The 19,055-nt window shown below is 37.9% G+C and overlaps 1 protein-coding gene across 8 annotated transcripts in view; it reads left to right on the forward strand.

Moving 5' to 3' along the window:
- Positions 1-19,055, forward strand: part of UBE2U (ubiquitin conjugating enzyme E2 U) — a 57,336-nt gene that overhangs the window by 19,188 nt on the left and 19,093 nt on the right. For 4 of the 8 annotated variants that reach the window (XM_004762935.3, XM_004762937.3, XM_045064667.1 and 1 more), the window contains 2 exons: positions 8,949-8,997; positions 15,581-15,669. In XM_004762935.3, coding sequence (XP_004762992.1) covers positions 8,949-8,997; positions 15,581-15,669 — 138 coding nt within the window. Of the gene's footprint in view, positions 1-8,948; positions 8,998-15,580; positions 15,675-19,055 lie in introns of those variants that run through there. The other 4 variants (XR_006601775.1, XR_006601774.1, XR_006601777.1 and 1 more) reach the window with 3 other exon arrangements.

The raw sequence follows: 19,055 nt of genomic DNA on the forward strand, positions 1-19,055 counted from the left end.
CCTCTTTTTTTCCTGTTTGTATTTTGTTGTACCAGATAGTCCAGTAACTTTCAGCAAAGTATCTAGTTGGTAGCTTTAACTAAAAATATTGTATATTTTCTGTCAAAGAAATATATGTTCATAGCTTCAAAGAACAAAAGATATGAATTCTTTCTTTTTTTTTTTTAAGATTTTATTTAGTTATTTGACAGAGAAATCACAAGTAGATGGAGAGGCAGGCAGAGAGAGAGAGGGAAGCAGGCTCCCTGCTGAGCAGAGAGCCCGACGGGGACTCAATCCCAGGACCCTGAGATCATGACCCGAGCTGAAGGCAGCAGCTTAACCCACTGAGCCACATTCATATATTTTTTTAAATTCCAGGGTAGTTAAAATACAGTGTTATATTCATTTGGGGCATACAGCATAGTGATTCAATAATTCTGTACATTATTCAGTGCTCATGATGATAAGCATATTCTAATCCCCTTCACCTATTTCACTTACCCCCACCGACCTCGCCACTGGTATGAACAAATTTGTTCTCTGTAGTTAGGAGTCTGTTTTCAGGTTTATCCCTTTTTAAATTTTGTTTGTTTCTTAAATTCTACATATGAGTGAAATCATGTTGTATTTGCCTTTCTCTGACTAACTTATTTCATTTAGCCTAATACCTTCTAGATCCACCCCTGTTGTTATAAATGGCAAGATTTCACTTTTTTTATGGCTGAGTAATATTTGTGTGTGTGTGTGTGTGTGTGTGTGTGTATTTCACCTCTTCTTTATTCATTCATCTATCAGTGGACACTTAGATTGCTTCCATATTTTGGCTTTTGTAGATAATAATGCTATAAACATAGGTGTGCATGTATCTTTTTGAATTGCTGTTTTCCAATTCTTTGGGTAAACACCCAGTAATGGGGTTACTGGATCTTACGGTAATTCTAGTTTTTAATTTTTTGAGGAATCTGCATGCTGTTTTCCACAGAGGTTGTACCACTTTGTATTCCACTAATAGTCAAGTGAGAATTGGTTTTTCTTCATATCCTTGCCAGCACTTGTTGTTTCTTTTGTTTTTTATTTTAGCCATTCTAATAGGCATAAGGCGATACCTCATTGTGATTTTGATTTGCATTTCCCTGATGATGAGTCATGTTAAGTATCTTTTCATATGTCTGTTGGTCATCTGGATATCTTCTTTGGAGAAGAAGGAAAAGTTCTCAATTTTTCACCATTGACTATAATGTTAGCTTTGGGTTTTCATATATGGCCTATATTATGTTTAGGCTTGTCCCCTCTAAACCTACTTTGTTGAGAGCTTTGATCATGAACAGATCTTATACTTTATCAAATGCTTTTCCTGAATGTATCCTTTCTCTTGTTAATGTGATATGTTATGTTAATTGATTTTCAAATTTTGAACCACTTATGCATCCCAGGAACAAATCTCCCTTGATTGTGGTGAATGATTTTTTTTAATGTATTGTTAGATTCAGTTTGCTAATATTTTGTTGAGGATTTTTGCTTGTATGTTTACCAGAGATAGTGGCCTCTAATTCTCTCTCTCTCTCTCTTTGGTAGTGGCTTTCTGTGTGCTTTTAGTATCAGGGTAACAGTAGCCTAATAGAATGAATTTGAAAGCTTTCCTTCCTCTTCTACTTTTTGTAATAGTTTGAGAATAGGTGTTAACTCTTCTTTAAATATTTGGTAGAATTCACCTGTGTACCATCTGGTCCTGGACTTTTGTTTGTTGGGAGTTTTTTAATTATTGATTCAGTTTCATTGCTGGTAATCAGTCAGTCTGCTCAAATTTTCTATTTCTTTCTGATTCAGTTTTGAGAGGTTGTATGTTTCAAGGAGCTTATCCATTTCTTCTAGGTTGTCCAGTTGGTTGGCATGCAATTTTTCATAATATTCTATTAAAATCCTCTGTATTTCTGTGGTATCAGTTGTTATTCTCCTCTTTCATTTTTGATTTTGAAATTCCCCCTTCCTCCCTTCCTTCTTTCCTTATTTTCCATTCCTAGTGCATCCTTTCCTTTCCTTCCTTTCTTTCTGTTCTTTCCTTTCTTTTCTTCCTTCCTTCCTTCTTTCTTCTTTCTTTCTTTCTCTGGTTAAAGTTTTATCGATTTTGTTGATATTTTTAGAGAAACAGCTCCTGATTTCATTGAGCTGTTCTATTTTTGAAAGTTTTCTATTTTGTTTATTTCTGCTCTAATCTTTATGATTTCCTTCCTCCAACTGGTTTCACATTTTGTGGTTCTTTTTTCTAGCTCCTTTAGGTGTAAGGTTAGGTTGTTTGAGATTCTTTTCGCTTAAGGTAGGCCTGTATTGCTACAAACTTTCTTCATAGTACAGGTTTTGATGCACCCCCCAAATTTTGGACCCTTGTGTTTTCACTTTCATTTATCTCCATATATTTTTTGATATCCTCTTTGATTTCCTGGTTGACCCTTTCATTGTTTAGTAACATAGTACTTAACCTCCATGTATTTGTGTTCTTTCCAGAGTTTTTCTTGCAGTTGGTTTGTAGATTCATAGTGTTGTGGTTAGAAAAGATGTGTAGTGTGAATTTAGTCTTTCTGAATTGGTTGACTTGTTTTGTGGCTGAACATGTGATCTGTTCTGAAGAATGTTCCATGTGCACCTGAAAAAAATGTATATTCTGCTGTTTTAGAAAGGAATGTTGTAAATATATCTGTTCAATCCATCTGATCCAATGTGTCCTTAAAAGCCACTGTTTCCTTATTGAATTTCTATTTGGATGATCTATCCATTGATGTGAGTGGGGTGTTAAAGTTCCCTGCTATTATTGTATTTCTATCAATTTCTTCCTTTATGCTTGTTATTAGCTGCTTTATATTTTTGGGTTCTCCTATGTTGGGTGCATAAATATATACAATTGTTATATCTTCTTGTTGGATTATTCCCTTTATAATTACATAGTGTCCTTCTTTGTCTCTTATTACCATCTTTGTTTAAAATCTATTTTGTTCAATATCAGTATTGCTACTCCAACTTTCTTCTTACTTCCATTTGCATGATAAATGCTTTCCCATTCCTTTACTTTCAATATGCATGTGTCTTTAGATCTGAAATGAGTCTCTTTTAGGCAGCATATAGGTGGGTCTTGCTCTTTTATCCACTCCATCATCCTATGTCCTTTGACTGGAATGTTTAGTCCATTTACATTCAAATTAATTATTGATAGGTATGTACTTATTGCCATTTTGTTATTTTGTGATTGTTTGTGTAGTTCTCTGGTGCTTTCTTCTCATGGCTGTCCTTTCTTATGATTCACTGGTTTTCTTTAGTAATATACTTGGGTTCCTTTCTCCCTGTTTTATTTGCATATCTGTTACCAGTTTTTGATTTGTGGTTACCATTAGCTTTATATATAACATCTTATGCATATAACAGTTTATATTAAGTTGATGGTCATTTAGGTTTGAACCCATTCTTTCCCCTTTCTCGTCTGTTATGGTGTCATACTTTACATTCTTTTAATTTGTGAATCCCGTGACAGGTTTCTATAGATATGTTTAATTGTACTGCTCTTGTGCTTCCTACTTTCCTTACTCCCACTTGGGGTCTTTCCATTCCACTCAAAGATACATCTTGAACACTTCTTGTTGGGCTAATTTAGTGGTGATGAATTCCTTTAACTTTTGTATGTCTGGGAAATTCTTTATCTCTTCTTCTTTTCTGAATGATAGTCTTGCTGGATAGAGTTATTCTTGGGTGCAGCTTTCTTTCCGTCAGCATTTTGAATGTATCACGCTACTCCCTCTGGCCTGCAAAGTTTCTGCTGAAAAATCAGCTGATAGACTTATGAGGTTCCCCTTGTATATAACTGTTTTCTTTCTCTTATTGCTTTAAAAATTCATTTTCACTATTTTTTAAAAAATATTTTATTTATTTATTTGAGAGAGAGAGAGTGAGAGAGAGTATGAGCAAGGAGAAGGTCAGAGAGAGAAGCAGACTCCCCGTGGGATCTGGGAGCCCGATGCAGGACTCGATCCCAGGACTCTAGGATCATGACCTGAGCTGAAAGCAGTCGCTTAACCAACTGAGCCACCCAGGCGCCCCTTTTTCACTATTTTTTGCCATTTTAACTACTGTATATCCTTCTGTGGGACTCCTGGGGTTTATTTTCTTGGGGGCTCTCTGTGCCTCTTGGATCTGGATTTTAGCTTCCTCCCCCATACTCAGGAAGTTTTCAGTTATTATTTCTTCAAATAAATTTTCTCTTCCCTCCTCTCTCTCTTCTTCTGGGATTCCTATGATGCAAATGCTGTTATGCTTAGTGGTGTTACTGAGTTCCCTTAGTCTGTTTTCATTGTTTATTATTTTCTCTCTCTCTTATTCAGCTTGATTTCTTTCTATTACTCTGTCCTCCAGGGCACTGATCCATTTTTCTGCTTCCTCTAGTCTGCTATTTATTCCATTTAGTATATTTCTAATTTTAGTTAATTTTAGTTTTTGAGATCTTCATTTCTGATTGGTTATTTTTGTTTTTCATCTTTTTGTTGAGGGTCTCCTTGAGGTCCTCCAGTCTTTTCTGAAGTCCAGTGAATATCTTTTTGACTTTAAATCATTAAAATTAAATTAAATTACTTTAAATTATATATCAAGCATATTACCTAATCTTCATTTTGTTTAGCTCTCTTTCTGTGATTTTGTCCTGTTCTTTTATTTGGGGCCTATTCTTCTGTCTCCTCAGTTTGTCTAACTCTCTGTGTCTGTGTCTTTATGTTAGGAAGGCAAAGTAGTGACCTCATGAAGAGGTCCTATAGTGCCCTGCAGTCCAGTATCCCCTGTTCACCAGAACTTGATGACTCAGGGGTATCTTCTATGTGTTTTGCACATAGTAGTAGTACCCTGCAGCCCAGTATCCCCTGTTCAGCAGAACTTGATGATTCAGGGATATCTTTTATGTGTTTTTCATGCTCTGCTGTTGTGGATGAGCCACTTTTTTCTTCCATCCAGTCATTTGCAGTGGCTCTCTTTTCCTGTTGTGAGCAGGCTTTTGTCATTATGATATTAGTGGGTCAGTCTGGGGCCACTTTGGACTTGAGTCAGACCTGGTATTTACCAGAGATGCAGTAGAATCAAATTACTGGGCACATTCCATGTGTTGTTCCCTTAGAAGCTTTTGTGACTCACTGCTAGGGCCATAGTTAGACTGGCGTGTGTGGTTCTCTTCCCCTCTCCCCAGTTCAGGAGTCACTTTGGGGTGGTCCTGGCCCCTGTTGGGGCTGCTTGCACGTGGCCAGGCTTGTAGTACCACTTTGGATGGGCTCCCACCAAGCGTGTATTTGAGATGGCAGGTCAGCAGGAGAAAGCAAGGTCAGGGATTAGGGTTTTAGCAAGGTTTGTGTGGGTCTGTTGTGGGAGGGAATCTGCAACTGCCTAGGAAAACTATCCAGGCTTGGGTGGCATTTCCACAGAAGAACAGGGAGACAGAGAAAGCTATTAGCCAGCTAGGTGGACTGTTGGTGCTTTACTGGTTCCTGCAGATGTCCATGTGTTTAGGTTTGGTGGCAGAGGAGGCAAATGGCATGCAATAGCTCTTTTGTTCTTGGAGAAGCCTCTCAAAGTCCCTTGCCCATCCAGCACGTGCTCTGAGATTGGTAAATAAACTTTCTTCCCATATACTCCAGGTACTTTTCAAACTGCTGCTTCTGTGCAGTATCTCAGCAGGGCTGTTTGTTGTGTTGTCTCTTTAAGGGCAGGGACTCAGTTTCCTGTCACTTTCCTGGCTCTCCTAAAGCAGAGCTTGCTGATTTTTAGTGTTAAGTAGCACTGATTGTTAGGCCTCTCTGGTTTTCAAAGCCAAATGTCATGGGGATTCATCTTCCTCATCCAGGTTCCTTGTCCCTGCAGTGCCGGTTGTGAGGGTCTATTTCTTTCCTGTCTCTGCAACCGTGGTTTCCCTCCATCCTATAGACAGTCTACAGGTCTGTTTGGCTCCTGACCAAGTCTCTGCCCCTCCTACCCTCTTTGATATGGCCCCTTCACTGCCTTTAGCTGTGAAGAATCTGTTCTGCTAATCTTTGGGTTGTTTTCTGGGTTATTTACACTGATGTGGGTATTATCTAGTTGTATCCATGGAATAAGGTAAGCTTAGGATCCTACTCTACCATCTTCTCTGGAAGCATACAAATTGGTTTTTAATGAAACATAGCAGACCTTGGTACTCCACACCTTCCATTGTTGAATGCTGCCCCACCACCACTAACTACCAACAGCTTTCAAAACGTATTTCTCCTGGAACTTATGACTATATTTCCATTTTTTAAAATACTAATATTTCTGGGGTATTCAGTTTTAGATATTATTTATAGGCTTCATCTGAAATTCAGAGATTTGGATTTATACTCCTTCCATCCATATTTCTCTCCCTGTCTTCCTAATATAGTTTGGTTACATTAATACTTACTATGGCTTAATAATTATTTGTCACAAAGAACCATAAATGATTCTTTTTTCTTTCCTTGTACAAATGGCCCAATTTTTCATTACCTTGCTTTTTGTTTTTTAATATATCTACTATCTATTCTTCCCCTAAAATTTGTGACAAATATGTAAAACAACTCCCATGTAGTCCATCAGTTGTATTTCACTCCCTTGGAGACCTCTTTTCTCTGGCACTGCATTCTCCTCCAGTTCCAAGTTGCAGTTCTCTGGTAGGTATCCTGGAATGAAGCTTTGCCTGTTTCTTAAATTAGAGCTTCTGCTTGATCCTTTGCTTTTGTCTTGCTTGGTTTACTCCCTCATTTTATTGGAGCACTTCTTCTAGGAGCTTGCTAGTACATGAGAGCTAAATCTTTTATTACTTTATATGCCTACTAATGTATTTATTTCACTGTCTTATGTTCACAATTTAGTTTGGAAATTTATTTCAGAATTGTAGAGATCCTATTACCTGGTAGTTTCTTGCTCTTAAGAAGTTTGATTTCACTCATATGTCCAATTCTTCACATGTGATTTTTTCCCTTCTAAAACTTTTAAAATTTCCTCTTTATCCCTACGGATCTGAAATTTTTTAAAGATTTTATTTGAGGTGTTTGGGTGACTCAGTGGGTTGACTGTTTGCCTTCATCTTAGGTCATGATCCTGGGGTCCTGGGGTTGAGCGCCATGACAGCCTCCCTCCTCAGCAGGGAGTCTGCTTCTCCCTTTCACTCTGCTATTCTCTGTTTCTCTCTCTCTCTGTGTCAAATAAATAAATAAAATCTTAAAAAAAAAATAAAAATCTTTTAAAAAATAAATAAATGATTTTTTTTTTTTATTTGATGAAGATAAAGCAAGCAGGGGAAGCAGCAGGCAGAGGGAGAAAAAGAAGCAGGCTCCTTGCTGATCAGGGAGCCTGAGGCAGAAGTTTGATCCCAGGACCCTGGGATCATGACCTGAGCTGACACTTAAGCGACTGAGCCACCCAGGTGCCCCTGAAATTCTTGGACTTTTTTAAAATTTATTTTTTATTTATTTTCAGCATAACAGTATTCATTATATTTTCACCACACCCAGTGCTCCATGCAATCTGTGCCCTCTATAATACCTACCACCTGGTACCCCAACTTCCCACCCCACCACTGTAGTTTTGTGTGTGTCTGTTTTTTTTTTCTTTCCTTGCTCATCATATAGGGCATTTGCTAGGATGTTTAAATATCAAATTTGAATCCTTTAGTTCTGAAATTTTTTCTTATGTAATTTCTTTTATCATTTCCCTCCTCTGTCTTCACTATTGCGTTTTAAATATCTGCATATTTGGATGTAGGATCTACTGATCCAACCCTCTAATTTTGAAACTTGTATTTTTCCCTGCTGTCCATCTCTTGTTTTTTGTTCTATACTCTGGAAAATTTCCAGCAAAATATGTTTCTATTTCCTGCTTTCCTCCCTGCTTATTTGTTTTGGTTGTTATTTTTCATGATACTGACTTTACACAAATTTATAGCGATCCTTGTCCATTGATGGACATATGAAGAATGGAAATCAATCATTAAAAATATTAGAAATATTTGAATACAGACTAGACTTGTTGATGGTTTTATATCTTTCTTTATTAGTTTATTTAGTGAAGACCTATCCATGTCAATAGTCATGGATTTTCTCCTGAAAACAATATTTCTCCTGAAAACAATCCTCCAGTCTTGTGCCTAGAGAGACACTAGTTGCTTAAACTCTGAGAATTGGACAGTGGGAAAGAATAAGGAGTCTGTTCTATCCAATAAGATTTATGTGATTTAATAGCTGCTTCCAGTTCCTCACCATACTCTTATCCTGCTTTGTACCTAATAACTTTCAGTTCTGAGTCTCTCTGATTCAGTATCTTTCCTCCTGCCTTAGTAGTGCTTGACAGGGTGAGGATATAAGTATTTGATATCTGCGTTATACCTCCTACCTTTCAAAAGCATCTAACATTTCCAATTCTTGAATTGTTTCTTAAGTTCTGAAGTGTAAATACACATGCTTTTGATTAATGTCCCCTCCTCATGTCATCAGGTTTCAAATTCCTGGCTAAGACAGTTACCATTTAACATCTTTCCTCTTGGGAAAAAAAAAAAAAAATGAAAGATTTATTTATTTATTTGAGAGAGGGAGAGAGGATGCAAGTAGAGGGAGGGACAGAGCGGGAGGGAGAAAAGCAGACTTCCTGCTGAGCATGGAGCCCAGTGCAGGACTCCACACAGGGCTAGATGCAGGGCTCATCACTGGGCTCACTCTCACGACCTGAGATCATGACCTGAGCTGAAATCACAAGCCAGATGCTTAACTGACTGAGCCATCCACACATCCCTCATCTTGAACATTTTTCTTACCATTTTCCTTTACCTCTCCTTGAGGTTTTATACTTTATTTTTATTCTTTTATGACCATTTTATTTAGGTTTTGGGAAGAGTTTACATAAAACCGTATATTCATTCTTCCAAGTCAACCAGAATCCTTTTATGTTTTTCTTTACAGTGAGAGATAATGGCCCTGAGTTTCCTAAAGATCCAGATAAAATTATCAGGTAAGTTTTTCTTTATTAATTCCATGTCCGATTCTTTCTTTCTTTCTCCCTCTTGCTCTCTCTCTTTCTTTGCTTTTTATCTCTACACCCAAAATGGGGCTCAAACTCACAAGGCAGGTCAACAGTCGCAGGTCCTACCAACTGAGCCAGCCAAGAGCCCTTAAATCAATAGGGCTGATTTAAATCTTGATATTGATTTTAACCATTTATATATATTTTTTATCATAATTGAATTCTCACTTTTTTAATTTAGAAAAGAAAGTAAATCTCTTTTAAAATGGTTTTTTAAAAAAATATATTTTATTTATTTATTTAAGAGAGAGAGAGAGAGACCACAAGTAGGCAGAGAGAGAGGGGGAAGCAGGCTCCCCTCTGAGCAGAGAGCCCAATGTGGGGCTCGATCCCAGGACCCTGGGACCATTACCTGAGCTGAAGGCAGAGGCTTTAACCCACTGAGCCACCCAGGTGCCCCTAAAATGCTTTTTTTTTTAATGTTTTCAGGAAGAATGTGAGAGGTTTTTGAATTCTTTTTAGATGGTTGAATTAAAATTGAACATAATTATTATGTAATATAATTATATGAACTTGCCTATTCTTTTAATTTTTTTTTAATGAAAAGGAAAAAAAGGTTGGCAACATAATCAGTACAAACAACTATAGATCACAAAAAGCTAAGTAGTTTAGGAAAAGATAAGGTTCTAGAGGAAAACAATGAGATAAGGGTGAAGCCATTGTATCTTTTAGGAGACAACATGAAAATGTGGCATCAATTTAGCTATGGACACCTGAACAAGGTATAGATCAGTATTCTCATAATAGTTCTGCAGCATTTAGTTTCTTGAACATTTCTATCAGCCTTAATTTGATAATCAGTCAGATGTAGACAACAGCCAGTTAACTAGTATTGAAATAACTTGCTTCAGCTTCAGTCTCCTTGACTGGCCCTGTATAAAAGATGAACAAATTATGTAACTCAAGTGGCTTTGGTTTGTGAAGGTATTGGAAAATTTCAGAAAGACAAGCATAGTCTAGTGGGTAGTGCACCTGGTTGGCATTGAGTAAAGGACATTGCTGCCCCTTAAACTCATCAATGTGGAGAGAAGCAACTGACCTCTTCTTGACACAGAATAGACCTTTGGTAAATAGTTGTTGAATGTATAAACACTGTTTTATCCCCTATAACGCATGAAGGTTTTCTAGAATATTACAAAGTTCTTTCTCTTTGTCATATAATCATTTGCAATGCATGAAGTTACAGTGTTAGCATTTACTGATAAGGCAGTAAGAGGAGGCCAGAAGAACTTCTGTGGTTCTGGCTTTGGCAGTTCCTCTGAATGAAACCAAGGATAAATGAAGCCAGAATCAGGTCTTATTTGTAGTGTTCACCTAGTGCTAGCCTGAAATCTCTAGAAATCTTGGGATTCAGTCAAAGCAATACAATCTAGATTTCAGTGCTACTCTATCCTCCTAGTGTAGAGAAGGTTGCAATTTATTATGTATCTGTGAATCCAGATGTTTACTCCTAGTACACTTGTTATGAGATAAAGCTCAGTTATGTCTAGCTTTTAGTTTTTAGGCCTCATTGTAAAATGAGGCCCTGCAGAAATTATTCCAAGAGAGATTCTATTAGCCTTGTCAATCTAGCACCATATGCTAGAACTTTAGGCTACTTCATGAGCTAAAAGAATTAACCTGATTATAGGAATGGATTCCAGAGGCCTAGCCGACAGTTAAACCCTGTTTCTAAAAGCTATAACAAAACATAGGCAGGGACGCCTGGGTGGCTCAGTTGGTTAAGCAGCTGCCTTCGGCTCAGGTCATGATCCCAGCGTCCTGGGATCGAGTCCCACATCGGGCTCCTTGCTCCGCAGGGAGCCTGCTTCTCCCTCTGACTCTGCCTTCCACTCTGTCTGCCTGTGCTCGATCTCGCTCGCTTTCTCTCTGACAAATAAATAAATAAAATCTTAAAAAAAAAAAAAACATAGGCAAAGTCTAGTGAACTGAGTAGAATATAGTCAGGGGAATCCAGTTGATATTCAGTAATTAAAAGTGATTTAAGCTTGTGCTTGTCCTCTGGAATGTTTGCACCAGGGCTGCAGGATACCACTTAACAAGATAGAGAGCAGCTTCTGAGAGAACACCTACTTACTCATTTGTTTAAAATGTATTTGCTGAGCATTTCCTGTCTGCCAGGCACCGTGCTCCCATCCTGGGGACACACATCTGAATAATATGTGATCTTTGATCACACATGATTTATAATCTAAGATTGGAAGCTGCTCTCTGAAAGGGAGATAGTGCAGAATTATGCAGAAATATCATCTGTCAGTCCTATAGGACCACATAGGGAGCAGCTTCTACCAGAGGATGTAGATGGAAGGCCACAGAGCAAATACTAGGATCACGACTGAGGGGGATGCCAAGGTCAGATGAAATCATATTCAAAATGAGTCATATTGGGTAGAAACTTCTTCCCCTATGGCTTTTTCTCCCCTCCGTAGAGGTTTTTACTTTTTCACTAAGTCATCAGTGACTGGTTCCGTTGCTGTCAAATGCAATCCAACATTTCATTGAGCCATACCTAGTAATTATTTTATTACATTATTACTTCTAGTAAGTGGTGTTACACAGACAAGATCTAGATGCTGGAGGAACTTGGAGGGAGAAATATCTTCCTAAAGCTTGGAGTCCCAGAGTGAGGGAAGGGACATATAAAGGTCAGCTTCCAGGAGAAGGTGTTGCCTGAAGTGATTTCTAAAAGTAGAATAGGAATTCACCTGCAGGCAATGGAAGAAGGACATTTAGGCAGCGGCAATAGCACACTCAAAAGCATGGAGATAGGAGAGAGTGCATTTTCCACAGCCTGACCCAAGGGAAAGTAAAATAGAATAAATATGAATCCAGATGCCAGTGGCAACCAAAGTATATCAGGAGCTGAGATACAAAACCAAAGGGAGGAGGGGAGAAGTGGATTGGTTGCCAGATAGCAAGAGAATAGAAGCATCTTTTGGACACGATTCTACAGACTTTTACTTACTCAGGATAAACGGAGGTGAAGGATGGGTTATGAAATATTACATGTGTTATCTGAGCTAGATCTCCTGGATAACTCGTGCAGCTTCTCCATCAGCACTTGCTCCTTCCCTTTGCACGTTCATGTTACAGAGACAGCTTCTTTCCTTAAACCTCATGAGCCAGCCTCTTCTAGCTTCAGTCTTTCCTCCGGCAGCTTCCTTACCTCTCTCAGCCTTCACAGAGTGAGAGAGTTTGGGCCCTGCTCTGGATTGGGCTTTGTCTTAAGGGAATGTTGTAGCTGGTCTGATCTTCTATCCAGGCCACTCAAACTATCTCATCTCAGCAATAAGGATGTTTTGCTTTCTATCATTCATGTGTTCACTGGAGTTGCACTTTTAATTTCCTTTGAGTGGTATTCCTTTGCCTTCACGACTTGACTGGTTTACAAAACCTTGTTTTCGGCCTATCTCTGCTTTTCATAAGCCTTCCTTACTCTTAAACATGATATTATGTGACTATAGATCCAGAGATTGGTAAGGGCTTAATTAGGAGGCTTGGGTAATGGCTGGGAGGTTGCTTCCATGACCTAGCACTACCCCGACTCTCTTCTTCCCTTAATGATCCTTTTTGTTTCCTTCACTGGCTCCTCTTCACTATGAATTGGTTTCTGATCTTTCTTTTCTAAACACTTACTTACTCTTTCTGTGTTTGTTTCCCCTAATGGCATCATCTATCAACCTTTATGTTGATTTGACCCAAATCTCCTATTTCCAGTCTCAATTTCTCAATCACACTTCTAAAGTTCATCACCTAAAACCCATGTTTAAATTTAAACTCATATTTTACTTCAGAGTCTCTAGATGCTTTCTGTTACTAGAAAAACTAAATGGTCTTCTGGGCTTTAGAAGAATATCTAACCCCAGATTCCTTCACCTTTCACACCCTATCAGAAAACCAGTCCTGGCATTTCATTAGCTTGTCAGAGATTCATCTCCTCCCTTCATAGTCTCTGCTCCTACCTTCTGTTAGCTCTGCTTTTCTTGCCTGAATTACTGCATCTGTTTCTTAACTTGTCTCCCCGCATTTAATCTCTTATATAATCCACCCTGCATCCTGAGGCCAGAAAAAACTCTTACTCATATACTCGGTTCATAATTTACTTGCCTTATTCAAGAACTTCTGATTGCTCTCTATCACCTAATAAATCATTTCTAAGTCAACTCTAACCCATTCTCTGCCTAAATCTGAAGACCTGCATTGCCCAGTTTCACTTATTTTGTCAAATTCCAAATCCTCTGAAATTGGAACTCTCCACCTTAGTCAATTATCTCATTAGTATCGTCTCTCCCCCCAGCATGCTCTGTTGCACATGCACCATGCTCTTTCCCATCTGAGCTATTGCTAATACTGTTCTCACCCAGATTGCCTCCTCCATCTGTTCCAGATCCATATTCCAAGTTAGTCCTTCCCTAAAGCCTCCAAGACAAAGTTACATCTCTCTCTTCCAACTTTTTTAGTTTACTGCCCCTGCCAAAGAAGTATCTGTCGTCATCTCCAAATGTCTGTTTAAATGATGTAACACTTTACATGTTAATATGTAAAACCATTCTATTTGCTAATTTGGGTATATATCTTATTTTCCCAATAGGATAATAAACTCTAAAGTTCAGTTTTGGATTATCTTCTACTTTTTCTTATTCATAATGGCAATGACAGTATGTAGTAAATTCCTGTTAATGTTTTTGATTATAAACACATGTATTTTTTATACTTCCCTGTAAACTTAGTAGCTTATCTGAATAATCGTAAAAATTGTTACTGTTTTGTTGTTGTATCTTGTATTATTCTTATTTTAAGGCACTGTTTCTTTTACAGAATTGAAAATGCAGTATTCTCAAATGTTTAAGACATTCTGCTTTGTATATTCAAACTCTACTAAAGTTATACCTTTTAGGGTAATATTTTTAATTATTCTGGGGAAGAAAAGAAAACCCCTGAAGGCTAACAGTTTGAAATTGAACAGGACACCGCTGGGAAGGGAGAGGGTCATGGGTCATCGTCAAACAGACAGAAAAACAATGGAGACGATTGTGCCTAAAGATGGTGTATTTTTTTTCACGAGACAGTGTGTTGACAGTTTCCTTCCTCTTGGGTCATTGTTGTCTGCTAAATGATCTGTGACAGCAAATTGATCACAAGCTTTTTCATGCAGGAGATATAATGCAGCCTTTCATTTTGTTACCTCTGCTGCCAAATGCCGAAACATTTCATTGGCAAAATTAATGTTAGTTTAATATGTCATTTAGTGGTGGAAAGCACCGCGCATAGCTCTGGAAGCAATAATAGTACTGATTAATTTATTGTCACCCTGTTTCAGATTTCTACTAGTGTGACTGCAAAAGCAATAATACATTTGAAAAATGTTACTTTTAAAATTAGACATGTGTAATTATCATTTAAATAAATGATGCGTTCAAGAATTTAGATGTTGTCCCATTCATTTCCAAAATGAGTCCAATATTTAAGGTACCTACAGTTCACCTATAAAAATTAATGCTGGTGTACTTTTTCTAATTGAAAAGTTGCTGATTCCTCCGAAGAGCTAAGAACTTCAAATGGAAAACAGACATAAGGTCTTTTATGTCTGATGTTTCAGCATCTATTTAAGCCAGCTGATTGGTGATTTCACATGTCTGAAAAACATCCCAAAGGAAAATTTTGTTTCTAGAGTGTTGAGAATCTCTGCAATTAAGTTGTTTGTAGGGAAAAAATTAGAAATGCAGTTATTTAAGTGCCTGTTAAGCAGATCCATTCCATATTTTATAACAATATTTGCTCTCCCATTAGGATAGAGTAATATTAGCACAGGGAAGGATAAGTGCAGCGAGGACTGTTAGAAGACTTGTTTTTTTTCCCTGTATGAAAATGGCCAGATTCTGTGTGAAAATGAAACTGATCTCAGTTCTGGTGTTTTACTTCTCCTCACAATGAAAAGGAAATAAAGGTGATCTTACTGAAATTTAGCATAGATTTTTTTAAAAGATTTTATTTATTCATTTGACAGAGAGAGAGAGAGAGAGATCACAAGTAGACAGAGAGACAGGCAGAAAGTGATGGGAAGCAGGCTCCTCACTGAGCAGAGAGCCCCATGCGGGACTTGATCCCAGAACCCTGAGATCATGATAGGAGCCAAAGGCAGAGGAGTAACCCACTGAGCCACCCAGGTGTCCCTAGCATAGATATTTAAGAAAACAGTTTATTGTAGAAAGAAAAAATTTGCAAGTATGATGCTTTTCTTAAAATCCTTTTTTAAAGTTAATCTGAAAGGCAGATATCTTAAACTTTTTTTTCTTTTTAGAATACGAACATGGGTGTACAATTTTTACATTTATTTTGAAATATGTTTTAGAGAGTTTTTCTTTTCTGTGATTTGTATGTATTAGTGGAAAAATTGATATATTAGATCATTTGTTAGAAATTACAAATCTGAAACAGTCTACTCTGATAAAATAATTTTAAAAAGGAAACTTGCAAATACTCATTGTCTGATTTTAATGTATATTTTCAGATCAATTAAAGAAATCTCATTTAATGATTACTACAAGACATGGTCTACAATAGCCACATCAAAAGCCACAGAACACTATAGAAGTTCATGTAAGGTGATCTAGCCTTATCTTATGTCCTTTTGGTATATATTAATCTCTTAATTATTCTCAACTTATCTTGCTTTCAAAGACTAATTGACATATATTTATAATCTGAAGGTGATAAACTTCTCTGTTACCTCTATATAAGAATCATTCAACAACTATTAATTTAGTTCCTCTTTGGTATAGAGTCCTGGACTGAAGTCTTATTAAAAGTCAGGAGAAAGATAGACAATTGGAGGAATAAAAGATGAAGCTATCAATCTTATGAGACTTAACTTTACTCCACCCCAAAATGTGGAGCCTTCATAGCAAGAGGAGACTTTTTGATTTTAAACGCAATTATCCTCAAAGCCAGAGAAAGTACTAAGTAGAAAAATAGTGAGAAAACATATGAACCTAAGGCTTTCAATTCTATCAGTGTAAGGAAAAATCACCTTGTTGCCATCACATATTAGGAGCTAAAAAGACGGAAGGGGAGAGCTGGACAACTTTCTGGTCCCATATAATCAAATCTTTAGTGTGCTGGTTCATGATCCAAGTAGGTTATCCAGTCTGCTACCCTGCTAGCCTGCTGAAATGGAGCATTCAGAAGTGACCCATGACTTCCTAACTTCCAGGTTCAGTGATTACTTTTTAGCTTTTCTCTTACTTGTGCTCTTGTTCGCTATGCCTATCTGCCAGTAATTCCCAAAGCCTCATCTCTAATCAGGCCCTCTTATGAATTCTGCGTGCATATTTACAACTGTGCCTTGGACATTTACCCATGTGGGTAACAGGCATCTCCTACTTAAGATATGCCAAAGTGAATTCATCATCTTGCCTCAAACCTATCTTCCCATCGCTATCACCTCCCCTGGTTAGCTGTGGATCACCATTATAGAGTTTCCTTGCCTAAACCAAAATCATAGGCGTTTCTTGGAGCTCTTTACTGCCCAAATTAAGCCTTGTTTACTTGATCTCCTACAACATTAAGAATGTTTGTGTCTCCACTCCACCCTGATGACCACAGCCTTAATCTGTGGTCTCACTGAATTTCATCTCGTTATTGTGATAGTCTCATATTTGGTTTCAATAGAACAAAAGATCACCAAAACAGTTTGTAGTTTTAAGGCACAAGTTAGAGCAGAAAGTAATACCAAGCTTAACAAATATTTAAAATAAATTAGATGAGTAACTTCTAAGAAATTACATGTTCTTTCAGGATGTTGGTTTTTATCTTGTGATCACCATTACCTTCCTCACTAATCATAGATTAGGATTAAGAACAATAATTAAGGTGCTTAAAGAAACACAATCTTTGGAGACACTATCAGTATAAAGAATTTTATTATTTTTGATGCCAGAGTACATGAATAGTTACTTCTTTTCAAAGATTTGTGGTTGAGTACTGCCTAGTCAACTCGCAAACACATCTTGAGTACCTCCTAGGTGGAAACACTGAGGAACTCAGATGGGATCCAGGAGGCAGGAACCCTTAACAGACAAGGCATCCGGAAACAGTTGGCACAATCCAGGAAAAGACTCAGCATCCAGCTCCTTCAACTGTAAAACAAAACAACTGGTAGAAAATGGGAGCTTGGGGCGCCTGGGTGGCTCAGTGGGTTAAAGCCGCTGCCTTCGGCTCAGGTCATGATTCCACGGTCCTAGGATCAAGCCCTGCATTGGTCTCTCTGCTCAGTGGGAAGCCTGCTTTCCCCCCTCTCTCTCTGCCTGCCTCTCTGCCTACTTGTGATCTCTGTCAAATAGATAAATAAAATCTTTAAAAAAAAAAAAAAGGTGTCCTATGGAATAACATGTAAATATATAGAAGCATTTGGGAACTTCAAACTGTTAAGAAAAAAAAAATAGAAGCACATGCCAGAAGTTCAGGGAATTTGGAAATGATTCTCTTGCAACAAAGAATAATTAAAAATGGAAATAATGCAGTACCACTGACTGCAGTTTCTTCCTCAAAAGAGTTAACACAAAAATGTTTAATTTGGTTCTCATTTCCATGGCTATCACTACTTAGGATGTAATTCATCCCTTTTTGTGAAGGCAATAACTCTAGTGGCTATCTCCAGCCCAGAAGAATTTCTGCAACGGATTCTAGCCCTTGGTGCAAGATTTCACAATCACCCTACCTGTTCTTCCCCTAGGACTTGTTATAAGAATGTTTCAGGACTTTTCCTTTAATAACAATGAACACTCACTTTTTAAAAATTGAATTTAAACCTTACATGTGCTGCTGGCCATTTTATCTTTGGATAATTCAGCTGGCTAAGATCCAATACTATTTTTAAGCAGCCTAATTGCCTGGCAATAATAAAGATGAAACTTTAAAATTATAGAATGCTTCTTCAGCTATGAGAAATAAAAGGGAAATTTCTAATAACTTGTTTCTACAGTTACATTATTTTTTTTTAAATTTAATTTCTTAGAGAGGAGTAGGAGCAGAGGGGAGAGAGAATGTTAAGCAGACTCCACTCCCAGCACAGTCCAGCATGGGGCTCAAGAGTTGGACGCTTAACCAACCGAGCCACCCAGGTGCCCCTCTACAGTTACATTCTTTTTTTGGGGGGGGGGGGATTTTATTTATTTATTTGAGAGACGGAGATCACAAGTAGGCAGAGAAGCAGACAGAGAGAGAGGAGGAAGCAGGCTCCCCGCTGAGCAGAGAGCCCAATGTGGGCTTGATCCCAGGACCCTGGGATCATGACCTGAGCCGAGGGCAGAGGCTTTAACCCACGGAGCCACCCTGGCGCCCCTACAGTTACATTCTTATCACTGCAAAGATTATGAAACTCTTATGCATACTTGTAAAAGCTTTTTTATTCATATTGATGAGTGGTTATATTTCGATTTGGGGTATTAACTCTTTTCCATATCTTTATGCTACAAACCTACCCACAGTCATGTGTACCATAGTAATGGTAAGTTTATTCATGTACAATGCAGTTTACAATGTTGTTTGTTTTTTTAATCATTCCCATCTTATTCTTTTATTCATTTGTCAACCAGTATTTATTGAATGCCTAATATATGTCATACATAGTAATATATCAAGCCGATGAACCAGGCATTATGATTATTACTCTGTCTTACAGATGAGAAAACCAAGATCAAGAGAAGCTAAGTGGGGCGCCTGGGTGGCTCAGTGGATTAAAGCCACTGCCTTCGGCTCAGGTCATGATCCCAGGGTCCTGGGATTGAGCTCTGCGTTAGGCTCTTTGCTCAGCAGGGAGCCTGCTTCCCTTCCTCTCTGCCTTTCTGCCTGCTTGTGATCTCTGTCTGTCAAATAAATAAATAAAATCTTTAAAAAAAAAAGAAGCTAAGTAATTTACCTAAGGTCATACAGGTAGGGGGAAATATTACATAGTGGTAAAGAGTGTAAATTCTAGAGCCAGATTG

Source organism: Mustela putorius, unplaced genomic scaffold, assembly GCF_011764305.1.
Source record: "Mustela putorius furo isolate JIRA1106 unplaced genomic scaffold, ASM1176430v1.1 tig00003853_pilon_pilon_pilon, whole genome shotgun sequence".
Taxonomy (NCBI): Eukaryota; Metazoa; Chordata; class Mammalia; order Carnivora; family Mustelidae; genus Mustela; species Mustela putorius.